Raw genomic sequence first — 23858 nt, 5'->3', positions numbered from 1 at the left:
TTCTCTAGATGGAAAAAAAAAAAAAAATGTTAAATTGGGTTAATCGAAGATGATTTGGCACTGTCTCCTCAGTGGAGAGATGCTGTGACTCATGGTTTATAACATGCTGCTCTTGTTAGCTGCCATTGAGTGCAGCCCCCAACTCATGGCGACTGCACACACAGTGAGACAGGACTGTTGGGGTCCATAGCGTTTTTACTGGCTGACTTCCAGAAGTAGATCACCACGCCCTTTTTCCTAGCCTGTCTCATTCTGGAAGCTCTGCTGGAACCTGCTCAGCACCACAGCAACACTCAAGCCTCCATGACAGATGGGTAGTGGCTACACTTGAGGTGTAGAGACATCAATAAACAGTAAAACAGGTCTAAGAAAGTCCAACAAAATTCCGTGTTTTGCTCATGATGACTGATGTTTTTCTAAGAAATGTGTCAAAACTTAGAAAAAAAAAATCCTGTCAACATATGTTTTGTTATAAGGAGCAAACATCTTAACCTTAAAAAAGACAACAGAATGATTAGGCAAGCCTAGGTTACATGTGAAGTGTAACTTCATTGTTCAGCGAAAGCGAGAAGTTAGTATTCCACAACAGTAATTGTGTAAGTTCAAGTGACACCTCAGGGGCAAAATAAATGGTGGTTTAGCACGACACTATCCCTGGGCTACAAGGAGCTGTGAGCAAAGGAGTGTGTGACTTGAGTGTAAACACCCAGTTTTTGGAGAGTGACCAAATCTAAGGCCTTCCTGAAAGGGGATGTAGCTGCTTTTTTTTGGCTCCAGAAGCATTTAACCCACAGATAGCTAGAGGAAGTCCTAGAGTTGATTAAATTCTTTAGGTAAAACTTCCATAAAATACAACATACAGTGAAATCTACAGAGAAAGAAAGCTGGGAGAAGTGAAACGAGACAGCAATCAGTGCAAAGTGTTTACCAGACAGCAAAGAAAACCCATCAAGCCTTCTTTGCAAAAGGGATGAAGAGGAAGCGTATTAATACTAAGATATGTGTGTAACTGCCTGAAGTATTTAACGTGAGTATAGTGAAAGGGAATGAGAAAATAGTCTAGGAATGAAAAAAGACATGAAGAATGAGAGAATAAATTTCAGATTTGGTTATACCAAATTCAGAAGTAGGATGGTTAGAGCAGTCTATGAGTCAGGTAAATTGGGTTCAAATCCCAGCAACTCAACTTTGACTTTGGGCAAGTTTTTAACCTCTCTGAACTTGTTTTCACCTATTATAGGGAGATAAGAATACCTACCTCATAGGGCTTGAAGATTAAATGAAATAATGTAAAGCTCTTACCACACTGTAATACTCAATAAATTATAGACACTAGCTATGTATCTTTGAGAGAGCCAGGGCCTTCTCTGAAAAAGAGGGCAGTAACAAAAGAAAGCACTCTGACACCTTAAGGTACCATGTAAGATAAAGGAGGCTAGGTTCACTAGCTCCCCATACCAAATTGGACCTGTTGCTCTCTTTATAACTATCTTTGCAACGTGGTATTATTTAGGCCACTAGCTTTAGGAACATTCATTTCCCTGATACCAATAAATTATGAGATTAGTGTCTTTGGGACCATAAACACTTATTGAGCATTTTCACATGTAATCTCATGAAAAGAAGCACTTTTCTTCCTGCCTACTTAGGTTATCATCACTTCTACCCCATTCCTCTCTCATGTTATAGTCCTTGCATAGAGCAGGAATACAATAAACGTCTGCTAAATTGACTGCAAAGCACCTAAAACCTCAACTGTAGAAGCACTTATTACCTCATCACGGAGAGGACGGGGAGGTATTATAAACAATGAACTGAAGTGACTGTAAAAGTGCTAAAGAAGAACTCAATAATGTTCAAGACGGCACTTACTACAAGTAAAGGATGTCAAAGTTTTATCTCCACTGTAACATCCTATTTTGCAATGAAGGCATTATTTAGAATGGCCTTCCAAAGGTCTCAGCAGGGGTTTTGAAAAGCTGTGACAGTGCCAAGCAGCCTCAGCTCTACAAGTCAGTTCAATCGGTATTTACTGACTGCTTGCCTAATACAAGACGCCCAGCTGGCCAGTACAGGAAAAGGCACACCTGTAAATTCTAGGATAAGTAACAGGATCAAACCCAGAGTATGGAGGGATGGGAAGGATTGAGAAAAAGAAGAGTCATACTGAATAAAAAAGTAAAGTCCAGGAGAACTTTCTGGGGGAGATATGACTTGTTTCAGGCTTTGAGCAGCAAATACAATTTGAATACAGAGAATTATTGTATACCAAGCATAGTGACTTCTCTGTGACTAACCGGAGATTTTGTATAGCGGAAAAGCCTGAAGAAGTGGGTTGGCACAAGTTTGTAGTAAGCTTTGAATGTGAGGATAAAAAGTTTTAGATTTTGCTGATTAAACTATTTGCTTATCAAAGGAAGTGGACAATTTAGCCTATACCTTATAAACTAGTTGTCTGCCCTATATTGTGGTTTAACTGTGTGAATGCTGCTATTTCAAAAAACTGTAAGCACCATGACTGATTCAATTCTGTATTTTTTTTATTAGGGTTTAAGGTGCCTACACAGTAAGCACTTGGCAAATATTTGCTGAATGACCAAATGATTCCCAAGATGAATTAGTCAGCTGGAAGTTTAAACATGGGGGCTCAGGCTGGTAAGCCACTTAGGCTTCAAATCCAACAGCTACATCTGAAAGTTTAACATTAGAATAATCCCACACATCACATTCTGTGGAATAGGTGAGCCCCATCTTTAGCTCCTCTCCCCACCACAATCACAGCAGTCAGAGAAGGTTGAGGAGTTTATTAGGGAAATATGAGAGGTGAAGACACCCCAGGTGACAGAAAGAAAACTCTGAAAATGTCCCTTCAAGCCAAGTGGGGGCCTGGCCTTGACCTCCCAAAAAAGACAAGAAGTTGGCAAGTTAGCAACAACACTCTCTGGCAGCGACCTTGCCAGGGCATGAGTACCTCAGCCAGGACTGTCCCCACTCGCCACCAGAGGTGGGGAGGAGACAAAGACTGTTTCTAGAGACAGTGCAGAGGCATGGAGAGCTGGAAGGAAAGTCTGAGAGAGAGAGAGAGGTGGGGAGGATCTTACAAAGAGTTCCAGGCTTTTGGCTCTGAGTGCCTCAAATACATTGACAAGTAGTTCTATAAAATGTCACTGAAAAGGTTAAGTGTCTAATGTCTCCAAGAGTCCCCCTGGACTTCTCCCCACATGCCACATCATAACCCCAGATGTACATGGCAGAGCCCAAAGGCCACACTTTTGAAAACAGAAAAATGAGAATAAGCCCTGTTGCTCTGTAAGGAGAGAAGGCGCTGAAGGCTGCTGGGCCTTTCCCACGTGGGCCTGTGTTCTGTAAAGCAACTTCCCAGCAGCATCATGGCACAGCTCTAGGTGAGAGTTTCACCTTTTGTCACCTGTCAAAGGAAAATGGACATTTAGATAAATTCAAAGGGTTAAAACAAAACAAACAAAAAGTTGTCAAGTCGATTCCAATTCATAGAGACCCTACAGTACAGAGTAGAACTGCCCCATAGGGTTTCCAAGGAGCGGCTGGCTGATGGACTCAAACTCCCAACCTTCTTTGGCAACCGAGCTCTTAACCACTGTACTACCAGGGCTCCCCAAAAGCATCAGAGGGGTCTAAAATAATCACAATTTAGATTCTAAGCAGGCAGTGGGAGTAGTAGAGAAGAACACTGCTTTGGAGTCATAGACCTGGTTTAAACTCAGGCGAGGCACTTTATTTCTGTAAGCCTATTTGCACAGGTACTATCTACTTTCAGGGTTGTTTTAGCAGTAAGTGGAAATGTGCGTTACTCCTGGGACAAGCCTTGCCTAGCCTGAGGAGGCTCCTCACCCACCATACTCACCCGGGCTTCAATGTACTCTATTCTCCGTTCAAGGGCTGTCAATTTCTCATTTAGCGTTGCAAGTCTTGAACGACAAGACATATCTGGTAAAAGGAGACTGCTGTTCAGGATTAATGGCACCTCAAACACAGATACACACACCCACTAAGCCAAAAAAGAGTAAGTAATATGTAGTGAAGAGTACAAATGGGGGAGGGAGACAAACAAAGTAGGGGAGAAGGGAGGAAGAGTCAAAAGTGTTTTAGAAACACTGCTTAGAGAGGATCTGCTGAACTTCTACCAAGTGTGGCAGGCAGATAACAGCCCCCAAAGATGTCTCTGCCCTAATCTCAGGAACCTGTGACTAGTACCTCACATGGCAAAAGCAACTCTGCACATGTGATTAAGGTTGATGACCCTGACATGGGGAGATTACCCTGGATTATCCAGGTGGGGCCAATGTAATCACAGGTGTCCTTAAAAGTGGAAGGGGATTAGAGAGATGGAGTAAGGAGGAAAGACACAAAGTATGAGAGGGACTTAAGCTGCCATTTTGGCTTTGAAGATGGAGGAAGGAGGCCATGAGCCAAGGAATGCGGATGACATTTAGGAGCTGGGAATGGACCTCAGCTGACAGCCAGCAAGGAAACAGGGACTTCAGTCCTACAATTTCAAGAAACCAAATTCTGCCAACAGCGAGCAAGAATTTAATGCAGTCCTGTCTACACCTTCAATTTAGCCCAGTGAAGAACTTGTTTCAGACTTCTAACCTACAAAACTGCAAGATACTAAACATATGTTGTTTAACTGCTACTTTTGTGGCAATTTGTCATGCCAGCAATAGAAAACTAACACACCAAGACTCTGCAGATGGCCATTTGCTAATAAGCAAACTAAGAGTTCAAGACAGAAGACATGACAAGAGGAAGAAAGTAATCTCAACTGAGAGGAAAAGGGAGAGGCCAAGAAGGCAGCAGAAACTGGACGGGGGGCAAGTGTCAGTATTTCTAAGCTCAGAGAAGCCACGGATGCCATTACTGTTGCTCTAAGAGGACACTTAAATGTTTCATCAGCATCTGCGAAACCATTTCACAACTAGAAAACTTGGAGAACATCAAACACCTGTGGAACCCACACTCCATCTGTGAAAGTCAGTTTCTTTTCTTCCTCTACCTTCTCCTATCTTATTTCACCATCTCACCCAAAATAAAACCTAGATTTCCTCTAAAAACACCTTTTCCTCTGCAAACTTCTCTACCAGAGACAACTTAACTACTCTTCCTCCAACTACTCTCACCACACAGGAGAAGAGGTATCTAGGCAGGCTCATTGTTTCCCACGACCTCTTCCAACACTGTTTTCCAGGCATGTCTCAATAACCTTCACTTTTTAAGTCTAAAATATCTGCTCTCCAAGACACTCACCCACTCAATGATTTTAACATTTAGCTAGCTATCTTTCTTGTCATCTCTTCCCTGGCTGTTATGCAAAAGCACTTCAGCTTCATTTTGACAAATGTTCCTACACTCCAATCTTGCCTCAACTTTCACTTCATGTCCAAATCTTACTCATCTTGCCTGTATTAACAGCTTAGTTCAAATTGCACCTCTTGACAGGTCTTGCTAGATGAATATGTTTCCTTCTTCTGTATTTACATAAACATTAACATATGAATTTCTCATTTGTAAGTTATTTTATCGACTCAGTCTTTTGGCTATCACCTCTCCCTTTGGATAAAGATTTAAAAAACAAGAATATTCATCACAATTACTTATGATAGTGTTAAATGGAAAACAACTTAAATGCTCATCATTAGAGGAATGCTTTGATAAAATATGGCGTTATCTATCATGGCACAAATGGTTTGTGCTTAACTCTAACCTAAAGGTTGGTAGTTTGAACCCACTCACTGGTATCACTGAAGAAAGACCTGGCAATCTGCTCCCATAAACATTACAGCCAAGAAAACCCTATGGAGCAGTTCTACTTTGTAACAAATGGGGTCACCATGAGTTGGAATTGACTCAGCAGCAATGGGTTATGTGGAAACTATTCCAATGATCGTGAAGACGGCATAGGACCAGCAACATTTCAACCTGTTTTACATAAGGTTGCCATTAGTCAGGGCCAACTCCATGGTAACTAACAACAAGGAAACTATTAAAATAGCCATTAAATCCAGCAAAACTGTCTCTCAAATAAAAAAAATAAATAAAACCCACTGCCGTCAGTTTGATGGTGAAATTAGGGCATTTCCAGATAAACAGAAGTTTATGGAATTTGTAAAAACCAAACCAAAATTACAGGGAACGTTGAAGGGAGTCCTCTGGTTAGAAAACTAGTAACATCAGATAAAAACCCAAGACTAGAACAGAGAACAACCAGGTACCAACCCAGAGAGAGAAGCCACAAAAACAAATCAAAGCTACAACAGTGAAAACAGGGAAACAGAGATGCCAATATATAAAAGATGACAGCATTAAAACAAAAAAGAGGGACTACATATAACGTTATCATAGAACTTTCATACGGAGAGGAAGTAAAGGCTGTATCGAAAAATAAAAGATTAGTTTGAACTTAGAAAAATAAGGTAAACATTAAAGTAACCACAAAGGAAACTAACATCCCTACACATCAAAATAAAAACAAGAAAAGCATGAAGACTCTGGAAATACAAAATCAACAACAATGAAAAAGATGAAAAGAAAATACACAAAGAAAATGACTTTACCAAAAGAGTAAAAAGACAACCTACAGACTGAGAAAAAAATTTTGGCTACAACATATCCCATCAGGGTGTAATCTCTAAAATCTCGAAGACACTGAAAAACTTCAACAACGAAAAAACCAAATAACTCAATTAAAAACCAGGCAAAGGATATGAACAGGCACTTCACCAAAGAAGACATTCAGGTGGCTGACAGATACACGAGGAAATGCTCACAGTCATTAACCATTAGAGAAATGCAAATCAAAACTACAATGAGATACCATCTCACCCCAACAAGGCTAGCACTAATCCAAAAAAACACAAAATCATAAATGTTGGTGAGATTGTGGAGAGACTGGAACACTTACACACTGCTGGTGGAAATGGAAACGTCAAATGGTACAACCACTTTGGAAACTGATTTGGTACTTTGTTAAAAAGCTAAAAATAGAAGTACCATACAATCCAGCAGCCCCACTCCTTGGAAAACATCCTAGAGAAATAAGAGCCGTCACACGAATAGATATATGCACACCCATGTTCACTGCAGCACTGTTCACAATAGCAAAAAGATGGAAACAACCTAGGAGCCTATCAACAGACAAACGGAAAAACAAATTATGGTATATTCACACAAAGAAATATTACGCAATGAAAAACAATGATGAACCTGTGAAATAGAACATGGATGAATCTGGAAGGTATTATGCTGAGTGAAATCTGTCGCAAAAGGACAAATATTGTATGAGACCAATATTATAAAAACTCAAGAAAAGGTTTAAATACAGAAGAAAACATTCTTTGATGGTTATGACTGTGGGGAGGGAGGGAGACGGGTATTTACTAACTAATAAAAAAATAGTAGATAAGAATTACCTTAGGTGAAGGGAAGGACAACACACAATACAGGGAAGTCAGCACAACTGGACTAAACCAAAAGCTAAGAAGTTTCCTGAACACAGCCAAACACTTCCAAGGGACAGAGTAGCAGGGGCAGGGGTCTGGGGACCATGGTTGGGGGACATCTAGGTCAACAGGCATAACAAAGTTTATTAAGAAAATATTCTGCACCCTTCTTTGGTGATTGGCGCCTGGGGTCTTAAAAGCTTGCGAGCGGCTATCTGAGTTGGTCCCAACCCACTTGGAGCAAAGGAGAATGAAGAACACCAAAGACAAGGAAAATATGAGCCCAAGAGACAAAAGGGCCACATAAACCACAGACTTCATCAGCCTGAGACCAGAACTAGATGGTGCCTGGCTACCACCAATGACTGCCCTGACAGGGAATACAACAGAGTCCCTGACGGAGCAGGAAAAAGTGGGGTGCAGAACTCAAATTCACGTAAAAAGACCAGACTTAATGGTCTGATGGGACTACCAGACCTCCAGAAGACATGGCCTCTGGACTCTCTGTTAACCCAGAACTAAAACCATTCCCGAAGCCAACTCTTCAAAGATTAGACTGGACTATAAAACATAATATAATACTTGTGAAGAGTGTGCTTCTTAGTTCAAGTAGATACAAGAGACTAAATGGGCAGCTCCTGTCCGGAGGTGAGATGAGAAGGCAGAAAGGGATAGGAGCTCACTAAATAGAAATGGGAAATCCAGGTGGAAAGGGGAAGTGTGCTGTCACATCACAGGGATTACAACTAGGGTCACATAACAATACGTATATACATTTTTGGGTGAGAAACTAACTTGGGCTGTAAACTTTCACCTAAAGCACAATTTAAAAAAACAGCCGTGAGAAATTACAAATTTGAAGACTATTTAATGATATGAGAAAACGTTCACGCTACAATGCCAAGTCACAATGTTCATGCTACAAAGCCAAGCAGCTCTAGCATATACTTAACCACTACGCCACCACGGTTTCCATTTACGAATTAGTAATTTATAATTTATTTACAAGTCTGTTCCCCCACTATGATGAGTTAATCAAAGGAAGGTACTGCCTCTTAATAATCTTTATAACCTCAGCATCTTACCTGGCACATAGATGTCTACTGAAAAAATGATTCTGATTATGTGAGTAGAACAAAAGATCAACTCCACTTATTTTACGAGTGAGGAAACCGATGCCTATATAAGCTGACAGTCCATCTTGGGTCACTGACGGGACAAATAAATTGCGGAGCTGAGTTCAGCATCCAACTTCCTCACTACCCACGAATGGTACTCTTCCCAATTACACTGTCCCACCACACCCTGCTACCACACTTCTGAGCCTTTGGGGCTATAATTCATTCCCCACATCTCTTAAAATTTTCTTACAGCCCAACTCTTCCACTTTCTAGGGTTGTTTGTTTGCTTCCATGGTATTCTTTCTCATTCATCCATTTAATTGGTACTCTTCACTGCTGTTTTAAACAGCTTTATTGATATAATTTGCATACCATAAAGTTCATTTGCTTAGAGCATACAATTCAATGTTTTTTAGTATATTTACAGAATTGTGCAACCATCACCAGAATCTAATATTTGAACAGTTTCACCATCCCAAATGAAACCTGTACCCATTAGCAGTTACTCCCCATTCCCCTCAGCCCCTGGCAATCACTAACCTACTTTCCGTCTCTATGAATTTGCCTATTCTAGACGGTCTTCCTTATTCTTTTTCATCTTTTTTAAAAACTGCTAGTGCTGCTTCCTCTAATTCCCGGGTCTAACTTGAGTATGAACACCTCAGCAGTCCTCTTTTCCTGGGTACACTGCCATTTGCTGTCAGGCTTGTCCAACAGGACCAAATCCCTTTGAGTTTTTAGAAGCTCAAAGGCACATCACGTACGCTACTCAGGAAGAGTACAAATGTCATCACTGACAACCTGTGATTTCCTAAAAAGAACCATGCCAAAGCTATGTGTGCACATGTGTGGCAGGGAGAGGATTCCTTCTTGGCTATCTGTTCTGTTATAGCTCTATCAATCTGGTAATGAATCAGAATCCAAGAACAACACTGTGCTACTGGCCTGCGTGTACAAGCATAGTTGAGAAATATAAAATGTTCAACTCCAGAAACCTTAATCATATTTCAGATCCCATTAAGTACATACTGGTTCAAATAAACACCGGGAAAGCATTAGGCAGCTGGACAAATCTGAAATCAGAGTATAGTTATGTGTACATTATCAACAGATTTCAACTGAAAATGCCAGTCCTTGCCAGGGTACTTGATGGTGTACATACGTCATCATGGCTGACAGATGCCAGATGGCTCCATCTCTTCTCTTACTGCACATAACCCTGGCACTACAAAAATTAACACTGCCTTTCTAATTGTTTTTGCAGCTAACTGTTATTTCTCCAGTAAGATTCTAAATTTCTTAGGAATGGGTACTGTGTTCATTTATTCTTATTTATTCCTTTCTCACATCGTCATCTGACACACAGCTGGGGTCACAAGTGGCATACTCTGTTGGCCAAATATAAAAACTGAGATTTTTAAATAGCCACATTCTCTATTTTTTTTATACTTTTCTGCACTTTCTACATCTTACACAATGAGCATGTATTAGCTTTATAATCAGGAAAAAAAAGTATAAAAGTAAAAAGCTATAATCTGTGGCAATCTATTTTTAGAAACTTCACCAAGTCCAAAGTACAGAACAGGCCTAGTGTTATAGTGTGTTGTTGCCGCATTACAATCTGCGTGTCCTCAGGTTTAGTTGGTCCTACAACTCTGAAAGAGAAAACCACAAAGAGACTGAGACTTTACTCTCACCAGCTCCAGCCACAAGAAAAGAGCTATTCAGAAAGTCATCAGCATACACGCATGCCTGTAATGGACTGAATTGTGTCCCCCCAAAATATGGGTCAACTTGGTTAGGCCATGCGTAGTTGTCCTCTATTTTGTGATTTTCCTTTGTGTTATCGATCATAATCTCTGCCTGTGGTTAAAAGGATTACTCAGGTCACCTCCCTGATCCAAAAGGGAGTTTTCCTGGGGTGTGGCCTGCACCACCTTTTGTCTCTCTTAAAAAATAAACAATACCACCTGTGAAGAATGTGCTCCCTTAAATATTCAATGTTGACCAAACAGTCAACAAAAAAACCAAACCCATTTTTGCCAAGTAGGTTCCAATTCACAGTGACCCTATAGGACAAAGTAGAACTGACCGATAGTTTCCAAGGAGTACCTGGTGGATTCAAACTGCTGACCTTTTGGTTAGCAGCCATAGCTCTTAAACTCTACACCACCAGGGCTTTCAAACAGTCAACATTTACCCTAAAACAAAGGTGAGACGGTAGGGAGGGGCAGGAAAGCTAGACTAATGGAAGCAGAACTAACAGAATGGAAACAATGAGAATGCTGATACACTAAAATATGTAACCAATGTTACGGAATTATCTGTATTAAAATCATTAAATGGCAACCCAATTTGCTGTGTAAACTTTCACCTGAAACACAATATTAAAAAAAAAAAAAAAGGGAAAGTCATTATCTTGGAAAAGCAGTAAAGTATTAAAAAAAAAAGTAAGTTCCCTCTCTAAAGCACACGGCCTCTGCAGACTCTGTGTGGTCAGGGTGAGGACTGCAAGATTGCTGTCATTTTGAAAGTGCTCTAGATGCTCCCGCAAATAAACTCCTATTGAATTTTTACACCATCAAATCATATTATGAATATGAAACAAGTCCTGCAGATTAATATCAGAACTGACGAGTCATGCTAAGGGCTTAGAAAGGGAAAACGTATCCCACACACTATCATCCTGAATCATCCAATGCCAAGACGATGTACTCAGGTCTGTCCTCATGATTCACCGTTTCTCAGCCTTTGTCTAAACTCGTGTGGTGATATTATCCCTCTTCAGGAACTTGCTTCAGTTGCACCTAATTTCTGAATCAAATTGCTTTCATTTTTAATCTTGCTTCCTAACTGTTCTTCCTTACAAGTAATTAATTGTGCTTTCTTTTTTTTTTTCTTTAAAAGGACTTAGTTCATTTTCTAAAATCTTCAAAAACCTAGAAATTATTCCAAACACTAGGCTATTATCATTACTTTAAGGGAAGATAATGACCCAAATAAGGGAGGCCATTTCTCTGGCCCCTAAGAATTAGAATTCTGGGTGTCTATTTCCTCAGTTAAGGAGCCCCAGTGGCACAGTGATTAGAACGCTCAGGGGCTAACCAAAAGGTGAATGGTTGAAACCCACCAGCCACTTTGTAGGAGAAAGATGAGGCAGTTTGCTTCCTTAAAGATTTACAGCCTTGGAAACCCTACGGGGCAGTTCTACTTTGTCCTATAGGGTTTCTATGAGTTGGCGTCAACTCCACAGCAATGGGTTTGGTTTTTTTAGTTTCTCAGTTTAGAACTTGTTGGAAATACCAAATTAAAAATTTTAAAAAGTCTTTATTCTCTAACTGATCACAAAATGTGACTCACACACATATGATTTAAAATCTCGGAGCAAGTATTTTCTTGCATATAAGAAAAGGGACATTTCTCCTATGCAAATCCTAAGCCCAAACCTTCAATTTTCAATCAGTCCCAAAACTTGCCCACTATAAATTTAGTAGGTGTGACAGTCCAAGAAAACTTCTCCCAAAGATAAATATACGTGAACCAAATGTCCATGAATACAATTCTAAGCTCAGAAATGAAGTTATGACACTAGCAGGGATCCAGTTTTCTGGGACTGGGATCACTATGAGTCAGAACCGATTTGACAGCCTGAGGTTTTGTTTTTTTGTTTGTTTTTGGGGGGTGTTAGAATCACTTTTAAATTTTTAAAGCAGTTTCAGCTTGACTTGTTTAGATACTTACTGAACAGACATTCTTAATACTTTGCTTGGATATTCTGTGTATATGTCAAAAATTAACTCCTACCAAATTAAGTCTTTTAATTCTGCTTTTTAAAACAAAGTTAAAACTTTCAGTGTCAGTGATTTTTCTCACTATTTTCACTGCCTTTCCGGATTAAGTCAAAGTCTTAAAGCTGTGATCCTGCCATCATTATATCCTTCCCCTAGCACAAAAGATTTTGGTGTCTCTTGGCCCTTCCTCTAAAGGAATGTTATGAATAAAGAATACTATGAAGAAACTCCCCGCCCCCCTCCCCCCGCCCCCCCGCAAATATTTCAGCTCTCTAGGAAAGCAGGAGAAACCAATAATTAAGAACAAACACTGCGATAAAAAAATGCTGTTGCCTTCAAGTCGGTTTTGACTCTTAACGACGACCCTATAGGACAGGGTAGAACGCCCCACAGAGTTTCCAGCGACCGGCTGGTGGATTCAAACTGCTGACCTTTTGGTTAGCAGTCCAGCTCTTAACCACTGTGTCACCAGGGCTCCAACACTGACACAGTTCATACAGAACTTAAAAAAGGGGAAGTCCAGCCTATCTAGGTAGCAGAGTAAATGGGTCATTACTGCATTTTCAGTTCACTAAAACCAATTCATCTAACTCCTTTGAACTTGGGTCTTCTGATTCCAAACCCACTTATCTTTTCCACCAAACATACTCCTTCACTTATATTCCTCGAAAATAATAAATAAAATTTCAGGGTACATGAAAGCTATGCTTTTCTTGACTATCATTCCCTATTTACAACCTCGATAGCACTTTGCGTCTGAGTATGTATCAATGACATACACATTTATACTATGTGCTCAGTAATACTACCTTTACTCCCATTCCCCAGTGGGTGAGAAAATCCACCACACTAAGGAACATCAAGATTATAGTCCTACATACCTTGTAACTATTTTAACATAAAAACAATGTTCTGCTTTGTTCTGAAGTTATCATTATTTCATCTTCAAGATTAAAAATTTCTTGAAGGCAGAAGTGATTCCTATTCTGGGTCCCCCACAGTGCCTGAGATAGATTTTGTTTGCACTGAGTCCTGTTTCTCCTGCTGATGCCTTCTGACACGACTTTTTTTTTGGAGAGGGGGGCGGGGTGCGCTTTAAGTGAAAGTTTACAATTCAATTCAGTTTCTCATACAAAGATCTATACACACATTGTTATGTGACCCTAGCTAGCTGCATTCCCTACAATGTGACAGCAACTCCTTCTCTCCACCCTGTATTTCCCATGTCCATTTAACCAGCTGCTGTCCCCCTCTGCCTTCTCACCTCACCTCCAGACCGAGCTGCCCATTTAGTCTCACGTATCTACTTGAGCTAAGAAGCACACTCTTCACCAATATCATTTTATGTCTTATAGTCCAGTCTAATCTTTGTCTGGCTAAGAGTTGGCTTTGGGGAAGGTTTTAGTTCTAGGCTAAGACAGAGTCCAGAAGCCATGTCTTCTGGTGTCCCTCCAGTCTCAGTCAGACCATCAAGTCTGGTCTTTTTACTAGAATTTGAGTTCTGCACTCCACTTTTCTCCTGCTCCATCAGGGACTCTGCTGTGTTCCCTTCAGGGCGGTCACTGGTGGTAGCCGGGCACCATCTAGTTATTCCAGTCTCAGGCTGATGGAGTATCTGGTTTATATGGCCGTTGCTGTCTCTTGGGCTCATATTTTCCTTGTGTCTTTCGTGTTCTTCATTCTCTTTTGTTCCAGGTGGGCTGGGACCAACCGATGCATCTTAGATGGCCACTCGCAAGTTTTAAGGACCCAGACGTCACTTACTGAAGTGGGATGCAGAACGTTTTAATAAACTTTGTTATGTCAATTGACCTAGATGTCCCCTGAAACCATGGTCCCAAATCCCCACCCCTGCTACTCTGTCCCTTTAAGTGTTTCGCTGTATTCAGGAAATTTCTTAGCTTTTGGTATAGTCCAGTTATGCTGACTTCCCTTGTATTGTGTTGTCCTTCCCTTCACCTAAAATAATTCTTGTGTACTATCTAGTTAGTGAATACCCCTCTCCCTCCCTCCCCACCCTCCGAACCATCAAAGAATGTTTTCTTCTGTATTTAAATCTACTCTTGAGTTCTTATAATAGTGGTCCGACACAACTCTTGCTGTCACTTTTACACTCCTTAGGACTCATCAGCCATTTAGGTAGGAAAAAATTCATTTTAAAATCTTTTACCTATGCATCAGTTTTCCCTATGTAATCTTAATTCCTTAATTTTCTGAATTAATGGAACCAACGCACACTAGCTGGAAAAAGAAAACTACACATTATTCACACACCTTACGTAATTAGGAAGTCTACCCAGTGCCAAATTCTCTGAAAAGAAACACTTGGAGAACATGGGGTAGGATTCTCTGTTACAGGCCTGGTCTCCAAAGGACACTGAACATGCAGAAATAATTTAAGACTGTCACAAGCTGAACGTTCCTGGGAAAGATTCTGGTAACGCTGTTTCTATGCTCAAGACACCTCCCTATGTTAGTTCTGAGGAGCAGGAAAGAAGCAAAAAGAACACCTACTGGATACTAGCAATACAGAAGTTGCCAACAAATGAGTCGGAATAGACTTGATGGCAACTAACAGCACAATCTGGACCTTACCTACCTCACTGACCTCATCTCCTACCACACTCAGCACAGTATACACGGGAGACAGGAAGGAATGGACAGAAGAGCTGCTGAAAGATTTGCAGAAAAGACATATAGGGAGCTAAGGGGTTCCAACTTGATTCTCAAAGGGGGGGGCCATCAAGAGTTTTTAAACAGGGCAGTGACAGGGTCATGGCTGCGTTTGGGAGGTGCACTCTGAGTGCCAAGTGGGGACTGGATAGGAAGCGGAGCCCATGGTGGCAGGACTAGTGAGAAGACAAGGCGCAGAGGGTGGATGGGGCTGCTTGATAGACGCGCCTGGGAAAAGGACTCCTTAATGGACCTAGGATGAAGGCAATAAGGCCGATGAGCTCAGCTTAAGGCAGAATAACCCCACAGAAACTGTCTAGAGGAACCTGTGGGTCACCGCCGAGAGGTGGAAGGAGGGGCCTGAAGGAGGAAGCGAAAAACAGCAGGAGCCGAGGGCACCCGGGAGAGGCCCGTCAAAGCTTTTCGGTGCCCCGGACAAACCGCCTAAGGCCTCCCTCCCCCCTGCCTCCCCCTGCTCGCCCGCTGACCGAACGAGTTGAGAAAGTCCGCGATTTTCTTGATGCTGCTGGTGATGACCTCAATGTACTCCCGGTTCGCCCAGTCCTGGTGAATCTCCCGCTGCACCGGATCCTCTTGTCCCGCCATGGCGGCCGCCTAAGGAAGAGCGCCTGCGCAGGCGCCCCGACCCTGCAGGCCGCCAGTGCGCCTGCGCCGCCAGCCCACGCCCATCCCTTGGGACTCAGGAACGCCACGAGAATTGTGGCGCGCCTGCGCAATGTCAGGCCTTCGCCTTCGTTTTCGCTCTTCTCCCACGGCCCTGCAAACAGATGCCCCAGCTCTGGCGGTGAGAATGGAGTGCGCACGCGCTGAGAGCCCGCTCCCGCCCCCGGTCACTAGCCGTTATGGTCGTTAGGGGGCGCGTGGGCTCAAGTCACGTCCTCCCTCAGCTGCTCCAAACTAGGGTCTTGCAGTCTGTTTCAGCATTAAGATGGGCACAACAGATTAAATCTCAGTAAAAGTCATTTAGAAAATGCCTTTAAACAACGCAACATGATGTTTTACCAGCATTTATCAAATGAGAGGCTTTTTTTTTTTTTTTAACGATACTACCCAGTAATGGAGAGGCTGTGATGAAATTGGTAGACTCGTAAACACACGATAAACTGGCACAATCTTTTCAGAAGGAATTTTTTTAATTGATAGCAAAAGCTGTTAAAAAAAAAAAAACATTTAGCTTAATCATTTCATTAGGAGACATTTAAAAAAAAATTTTAAACACAAGGTGCTCCTTGTAGCATAATCTATTTAAAAAAAAAAAAGAAAATAAAAAACTAAATCTCCAACAACTGGGGAATGGCTAAACAACGGTATAGCCACTTAAGGCAATATTATACAGTCATTTAAATGCTAATTATGAAGACTATGTCAACAAGATAACAAATTAAAAAAACACAAATTTTCCTTTACTTGAAACTATGTAAAAAATGTCTGCTTGAGAACAAGGAGGATGCACCAAAAATGTCAATATCTAATTTGTTAAAGTAGTAGAATTATGAGCAGTTTGGTTTTGGGGAATATTTACAATCTGGTTTGTGCAATAAATGCCTTTTATAAAAAATGCGAAAAGTCAGGTTACTTTTAGCAGTAGCTGAGAAAACCTTTCTAACAGTTCTTTATTCTGGTATAAGATTTTATAATCTATAAAGATGCTTGGCAGTTACTACCTCACTGGGCCCTCACAAACCCTGTGGGAGGAAGTCAGGAAGAGATTACATCACCACCCTTTTGCAGAAGAGAAAATTGAAGTTCAAGGTCACACAGCCTTTTAAGTCGTTGTCTTTAACCAGCTGATTCCAGACTCCATTATCTTTTTACTTTGCCACTCTGAAAACATGTCTGTCTGAGCTCTTCTACATATTCATGTCAGTGATTTCTAACATAAGTAGATATTGACAACTAGGGAGCCCTCCATATGTACGGAGTCTCCCTGTTTGAGGCCATACTTCGTAAGTGATGCTCTTGATGTAATTTTTTTTTTTTTAGTAATTTTTATTGTGCTTTAAGTGAAAGTTTACAAATCAAGTCAGTCTGTCACATATAAGCTTATATACACCTTACTCCATACTCCCACTTACTCTCCCCTAATGAGTCAGCCCGCTCCCTCCTTCCAGTCTCTTCTTTCGTGACGCTTTTGCCAGTTTCTAACCCTCTCTACCCTCCTGTCTCCCCTCCAGAGAGGAGATGCCAACACAGTCTCAAGTGTCCACCTGATACAAGTAGCTCACTCTTCGTCAGCATCTCTCTTCAACCCATTGTCCAGTCCCTTCCATGCCTGATGAGTTGTCTTCGAGAATGGATCCTGTCCTGGGCCTACAGAAGGTTTGGGGACCATGACTGCCGGAATTCCTCTAGTCTCAGTCAGACCATTAAGTCTGGTCTTTTTATGAGAATTTGGGGTCTGCATCCCACTGTTCTCCTGCTCCCTCAGGGGTTTTAATGTAATTTTTTGCTCACACATCACAGACCTACTTTTCAATTAAAGGGAAGCCATCTAGGTTTCAAATCCCAAGTCTACCAGAGATGAATCATTTCATCCCTTCATGTGTAATACAAGAATAGCAACATTTGACGGGTTAGGACTGTTGGGAGGATTATGGAGTAAGGATAAGTAAAACACTAAGAGTCATGCCTGGCACCTCACAAAGCGTGTACTCAAGATCAGTTTACATTTATGCAGAGCAGAAAATTAAATACACCTATATCTATCCAACAATTTTTAATCATACAATTTTGCTTTGGGGACTTGCGTTTAAAAAAAAAAACTGCAATAAAAACTATTATTGTTTTTTTTTAAATAATAGGTGTTGATTTTATTCAAGAGGAAAATAAAAATAAACTTCCTGGAAAAAAAGTTTGGTAATTCAAGAATCACTTGCATGCCTTCCAAGTCTCATCATTCTCTTCCCTTCTCTCCACTTGCCTCTCCTTCCACAGGCACAGTGGGCGGCTGACTGTGGGCCTCCTTCACAAGTCTCTCAAGACTATTTTCCAGACCAAGATCTCAACCTGATCCCATCCCCAGGCCTCTAGTCCCTCCACTCCACCTTCACCCAAACAAAAGGCGACAGCTCTTATGGTGCTGTGTTCTCCATCATGCAAAGTGCAAGGGCAATTTCTGGGTGTCTGATGGAAGAGCAGGTAGGCCATTAGTCAGTTCCTCCCACAAATCCTAACAGCACACTACAAACACTGTGATAGCCACGCACTGGCGTTAGGGAGTGAACTGGACAGACATCCTCTTCCCTCAGTGATCCAGGCTAGTTGTTTCGCATGATCCTTAGGAATTTGTCAAATCATTCCTTAAGGTGTCAGTTTTTCAGCATTGTAAGGATGGGAACAGAACTGTACTTTTCGAGATTTAACTTTCAGTCAGGAAATCAAGGAAAGATGTATCTTTTTTCTTGCTCCTTGACAGACCGAGCATTTATAAATTGTTTCCTTGCAATGTCATCATTTGAAAATACAGCAACAAAGGTCTTCAGGGCTCTAGATAATTAGCCCTGAACACTCACTGAGTTGGCTGTAATTAGAGACTTTTATTAACTACAGGTCCCAGGACGTTTATGCAAGTTCTTGATCACAGTCTGTGAAGTGGGTGTGTCAGTCCTCTATTACAGGGTTGGAATGGATGCTGAGGTTGAGGACTTGAGGAAAAGACACAGGTATGGCCGGGACACGGGGGAGAGAGGAAGGCCGGGTTCGAATCCACTCTCCTGAAGGACGAGTCCCAGAACCAGCTTTTCAAGGAGGGGTAGGGAGTCCAGCCCTGACGCTTCACAGCAGGGGCGCCTCGAGCCCCCCACCCCCCACCCCTGAGGCTCGGGCTTCTCCGCGATCCTGGGTCACAAAGGCGGTTGCCAGGCGCCCGGTGGAGAAAAGATGCGGCTCGGGAACAGCGGCAGCCACTCTGGAGCGTGTGGCCCGCGGAGTTCAGCAGGTGAGCCCCCGGCCCGGATGGTGGGACCGGGCCCGGGCTCCTACAGCCACCTCCGCCTCGGCCAGAGCCCTCTGGCCCCCGCCCCCGGGTAGGGACCCCGGGAGACAAGCCTTTTCTTCCGGCTGGAAGGGAGAGCCTCCCAACCCCGGGCAGCTCCAGCCCCTCCTGATCGCAGCTCACGAGGACCTCACTGCACTTTGGCGCTGCCTTCCTCTTTCCCAGGTGGGGAAATTCCAGGGGCTTTTTGGGAACTAGAGGAGGGTATGAAGGGGAAGCCTGTTTGCTCAGGCTGGAAGCTGCTACAGCAGCTTGAACAGACTTCTTAGATTCAACCCCTCTTGGAGTGGATGACAGCTTCCAGGTGGTGGTGGGGGTGAATCACCTTTATTAAAACCTTGTGTGAAGTGGTGGAAAGATGTGAAATCAGGAGCCCTCTCATCCCCTGCTCTTTCTGCTATACATCCAAGGTTTGACCTTTGACAAAACCTTTCACCTCTGGTTCTATTTTCTCATAAGAAATGAGTAAGGAAAAGGATCCTGGGATTATCTTTTTTTCATTGTATGCCCAGAGGAGTTGTACCAGAGTAGCCACGATCTTGGATATATGCTTAGGGCCATATCAAGCATCAGAAGACTTCCCTAGGCTGTCCCTTGGGTGTCAGTGTTTTTCATCCTAAGGAGCCAATATGTGAACACTTAGTTTGTGCAAAGGGCCTGCACAGATTATGAGAACCATACTAGTTGGAGGAAACCAACAAACTTCCATTATACTAACCATTCTCAGGGGTAGGTCTTTTGGTTTGAAATGTCACCAACAGTTCTTTAAAAACTTTTTTAAAGAATCAACAGTTTGTGTTACAAACTATGGTGGAGGTATCAACTTTTCACAGCACTTCCAGGGCAATTAATGGATGGGATGGGATCAGATCTGCTGCTGTTACCTTTTGTGGGAGAAGAGAGAAGGGACAGAGGAATACACTTGGTTGGAAAGAAAAGGGATCTGCTATGCCTCTTACATCTAGGTAGGTGCTCAAAACGTTAGCTTCTTCTGAATTCAGAAAAACCCTTTATATACTGTTACTTTTGAAGTATAATGATGGGAAATTCAAATTCTACTTGAAAAATTTTTGAGTTAGCAATATCTTCCCAGCCCTTAAAGAATTATCTTTAAGGTGAGGGGGGGTAGAAAATCAAGGTCTTAACCACATGGTGGGCCTCTCCTAGATGAGAAAAACACATACATAGAAAAACTAGAAAAATCTTTAAAATTTTTTAAAGACTGGCCTTTGGAAACTTTCTTTCCTCCCAGCCTGGTATAATTTCTCTGAGCCTGTATATAGGTAGGCCAGGGCTCTGAAAAAGAGCTACTCTCTGTGTCAGGAAACACTGAGGTTTTTAGGGCTAAAAAGAGACTGTCTCCATAACTAAGAACAGTGAAAGCTGGAATTCCTCAAAAGGGGAAGCATAAGAAGATCTCAAATTATAAGGTACATCCCTGGAGAGCTTATTTAAATGCCTATTGCTGAGCTCCCACCTGCAGAGTTTCTAGATTCTTTAAGTCTGAGGTGGAGCCCAATAATCTGCATATCGAACAAGTTCCCAGAGGATGCTGAAGCTGCTAGTCCAGGGATCATACTTTGAGAATGAGTGCTGTAAAGAGAAGTACATGGGATTTAGAGTTGTAAATATTTGGTAAGACATGGTCTTTCTGAGCTTGTAACCATAAATAATCTTTCATCCTGAAGTTCCGGCAGCCTCTGCTGCCTCAGAGGAGTGGACTCTGTCTTCAGCCATTACCACACAGAAGAGGTACTAAAGATGGACTGGGATAGTCCAATTCAGACAGATCTACTTCCTAACCTGTAAAATGGGTTAAACCTACCTTCGGAGCTTGTGATAGGGTTTAATAAGGTTTTAGCACACATAGCAGTTGCTAGATTCAACACTAGCTACCATCCCCTACTGCCTCTTATAGAATTTCTAATATACTCCAACACCTGTTGGAATCTGTTCACGGGAACTACAGAGTAAGTTTAAGTCATTAATGAGACGCAGATGTGAATTTGACCAGCCGTGCACCCATCATAAGCATGCCAGGGAAATTCCATGTTCTGATTCCTTTTCTTTAGGACTTTCAATGGCGGCATACCATCTCTGGTCACCATGGACCCCACTGGATGAGAGCTTCCAATGGCTGCGGCACACAACACCTACACCTTCTTCCAAACACCCCTTTAGGGCCTCCCCCTGCTTGCCACATACCCCTTCTGACCTTGAAGTGCAGCTGTGCTTTCAAGAGGTCACACTAGTCTTAGACAGCCCAATTCTGGAAACTGGAATGAGTCCCAAGTTACCCTGCCACACGTCAGAGCTCCGAACCATGAACAACAAGAAAGGGCTGGTCAGGAAGCCCCAGCCTGTCCGCCTCAGTGGAGTAGATTCTGTCTTTGGCAGGATCATCACGGCTCAGCCACCAAAGTGGACTGGGACCTTCAGAGTTTCAGACAAGTCAGCATTTTGCAAAATCATCAGCCGGGAGCACCAGTGGCCCACTGGACTTAAGGAGCCTCAGATTCAGATGACAGTGACTATGTGCAAACAGATGTTGCGCTCTATCCTCTTGCTGTATGCAACGTACAAGAAGTGCACCTTCGCCCTGCAACACTCCAAGTAAAGGGTCTCCCTCTGATTCCCAGTTCCTTTGGTATATGCCTGAAGCTTACAGAACCTGTCCACATAAATAGAACTGTGGTACTGCCCCAGCCACCTTGCTTTGCTGTCAAGCAGTGACAATTCAGAAGCCTCTTCCCTGCCTTCCCTCCAAAAAAGGGCCAGTGACATAGAGCAAGGGACATTTCCCTTGTAAAGTTGAACAACCATTTGAGTCAAATTAGCGCTGACATGTACATGTGATAAAGAGCTATTAAACAAACAAACCAATGAGCCTAGTGTGACTTCACTCAAAATCAAGTAACTCCTCCAGAACAATCGCAAAGATATCATTTCCAAGATGGTCTTCATAATAGGGAACACATGATTCTAATGAATAGCAGTGATTTGTTGGTACTAGTTTCCATTATTTCTTTGCACAAACCCCAATCTCATCTAAACCTTGAAATGATGAAGGAAATCCAGTAGGAGGAATGAGGTAGCTGAAGCAGAGCTTAAAAGGGGATTTATTTGTAAAACTGGTACTGGCTTAAATTATAGAATAAAGAGTTTTGAAACTAGCTCCCAAAACCCAGAATTATATGACTCAGCCTTCAGTAAGCAGAGTTTTTACTCTGCAGCACAGCAGTGCCATACTCACCCAAACCGATAAGTAATGCTACATTGGAATCCTGAGGCAGGGTCTTTGGTGGTGTTAGACAATCTATGAAATCCACAATTAAGTTGATCAAATAAAGCCCCCCTCTCTAAGGATAAAATAGGATGCTTCCAGTTACAAAGGCAGATAGCAGATTTCAAACCCTGAACACAAAATGGTGAGAGGCTGGGGGAGACGGGCAGTAGATGGCAACTGTCTCTCTGAGGTCTAATCAGAGTCATCATCACTCTCATCACTGTTTTGCTCTTTTCCTTCATCACTTACTTCATCATCTTCATCCTAAGGGGCAAAGGATAATTAAGTTAAATATTTAGGTCCCTGCTCCGGATGACTCCATGAATTGTAACACTGCTCCCACAGGAAATACAAATGTACTAATTACCAATAATAGGTTTAAACAATTCCCTTGTAAAATGAATCAAAGCTTCCCCATTCTTGACATCATGAGTTTTAATCCAAGACCGTGGAGTGAGACCATTTTGATAATGACTGACATTACCATTCTGTAACTAAAACAAATTTGCATGACTTTTAAGTGAGCCATGGTCTTTCAGCTCTATTGCATGTATTTGACAGGAACAAAGTAGGCACTCGATACATAAAGAAACGTTTGTGAAAATATACTGGCGTATCTCAACAAGAATCCAGCAAAAAATCCCATCTAATCTGCAACTCTAATCTGGGAGGTTTGTTTAGGAAAAAGTACCAAACATTATAACATGCCTTAAATTCTTTATGCAAACAAGGTGAAGGTATAAATACAAATAAAACAGAGGAGCATTAACAAAATTTTCTTACTAAATGATCTATCTGCATTAGCCTCAAATTGCACAGAGGCTCCACAGCAGCGGTCCTTAAACCTGAGCTTCTCGGTGTCTATGTTGTTAGGTGCTGTCGAGTTGGTTCTGACTCATAGCGACCCTATGTACAATAGAACACTGCTTGGTCCCATGCCATCCTCACAATCATTGTTGCAGCCACTGTGTCAATCCATCTTTTCTTTCGTTCTACTCTACCAAGCATGATGTCCTTCTCCAGGAACTGGTCCCTCCTGATAACATGTCCAAAGTATGTGAGACTAAGTCTCATCTTCTTCCCTTCTAAGGAGCAATCTGGCTGTGCTTCTTCTAAAGCACATTTATTCATTCTTCTGGCAGTCCGTGGTATATTCAATATTCTTTGCCAACATAATTCAAATGCATCAATTCTTCTTCAGTCTTCCTTATTCATCGTCCAGCTTTTACAAGTGTATGAGGCAGGTGAAAATGCCATGGTTTGGGTCAGGTGCGCCTTAGTCCTCAAAGTGACATTTTTGCTTTTTCACATTTTAAAGAGGCCTTTTGCAGCAGATTTGCCCAATGCAAGACATTGTTCGATTTCTTGACTGCTGCTTCCATGGGTATTGACTGGATCCACAGGTAAACATCTTTCTGGTATTCTCTGCTTTCAGCCATGATCCATCTGACATCAGCAATGATATCCCCCATTCCAAGTCCTCTTCTGAATTCA

General features: G+C 42.1%; 3 protein-coding genes across 6 annotated transcripts in view; 1 reads left to right on the top strand and 2 right to left on the bottom strand.

The window, feature by feature from the left end:
• Positions 1–2789: 2789 nt before the first annotated feature.
• BRK1 (BRICK1 subunit of SCAR/WAVE actin nucleating complex) lies at positions 2790–15707 on the bottom strand. The gene is made up of 3 exons (XM_049862685.1): positions 15552–15707; positions 3884–3966; positions 2790–3427 (listed from the first exon to the last, which is right to left on the bottom strand). The coding sequence occupies exons 1-3, from the start codon at positions 15667–15669 to the stop codon at positions 3401–3403; spliced, it is 228 nt and encodes a 75-aa protein (XP_049718642.1). The 5' UTR covers positions 15670–15707; the 3' UTR covers positions 2790–3400.
• A 5451-nt stretch (positions 15708–21158) lies between these two features.
• FANCD2OS (FANCD2 opposite strand) lies at positions 21159–21800 on the top strand. Its single transcript, XM_049863412.1, has one exon. The coding sequence runs from the start codon at positions 21159–21161 to the stop codon at positions 21693–21695; it is 537 nt and encodes a 178-aa protein (XP_049719369.1). The 3' UTR covers positions 21696–21800.
• Positions 21801–22179: 379 nt separating this feature from the next.
• FANCD2 (FA complementation group D2) overlaps positions 22180–23858 on the bottom strand; it is a 53962-nt gene continuing 52283 nt past the window's right edge. For all 4 annotated transcript variants that reach the window (XM_049862970.1, XM_049862968.1, XM_049862971.1 and 1 more), the window contains one exon: positions 22180–22628. In XM_049862970.1, the coding sequence (XP_049718927.1) occupies positions 22557–22628 (72 nt within the window). In that variant the 3' untranslated portion in view covers positions 22180–22556. The remainder of the gene's footprint in view (positions 22629–23858) is intronic.

This window comes from Elephas maximus, chromosome 20 (genome assembly GCF_024166365.1).
Source record: "Elephas maximus indicus isolate mEleMax1 chromosome 20, mEleMax1 primary haplotype, whole genome shotgun sequence".
Lineage (NCBI taxonomy): Eukaryota > Metazoa > Chordata > Mammalia > Proboscidea > Elephantidae > Elephas > Elephas maximus.
This window is presented reverse-complemented; position numbering and strand designations above follow the sequence as displayed.

Excerpts from the sequence above, each read along its gene's own strand:
- BRK1 (XM_049862685.1), bottom strand. The coding sequence starts at position 15,669 with ATGGCGGGACAAGAGGATCCGGTGCAGCGGGAGATTCACCAGGACTGG. Across the intron at positions 3,967-15,551 it reads GGACTTTCTCAACTCGTTCG|ATATGTCTTGTCGTTCAAGA; the intron begins GTCAGCGGGCGA and ends TCCTTTTACCAG. Across the intron at positions 3,428-3,883 it reads TAGAGTACATTGAAGCCCGG|GTGACAAAAGGTGAAACTCT; the intron begins GTGAGTATGGTG and ends TTCCTTTGACAG.
- FANCD2OS (XM_049863412.1), top strand. The coding sequence starts at position 21,159 with ATGGCGGCATACCATCTCTGGTCACCATGGACCCCACTGGATGAGAGC.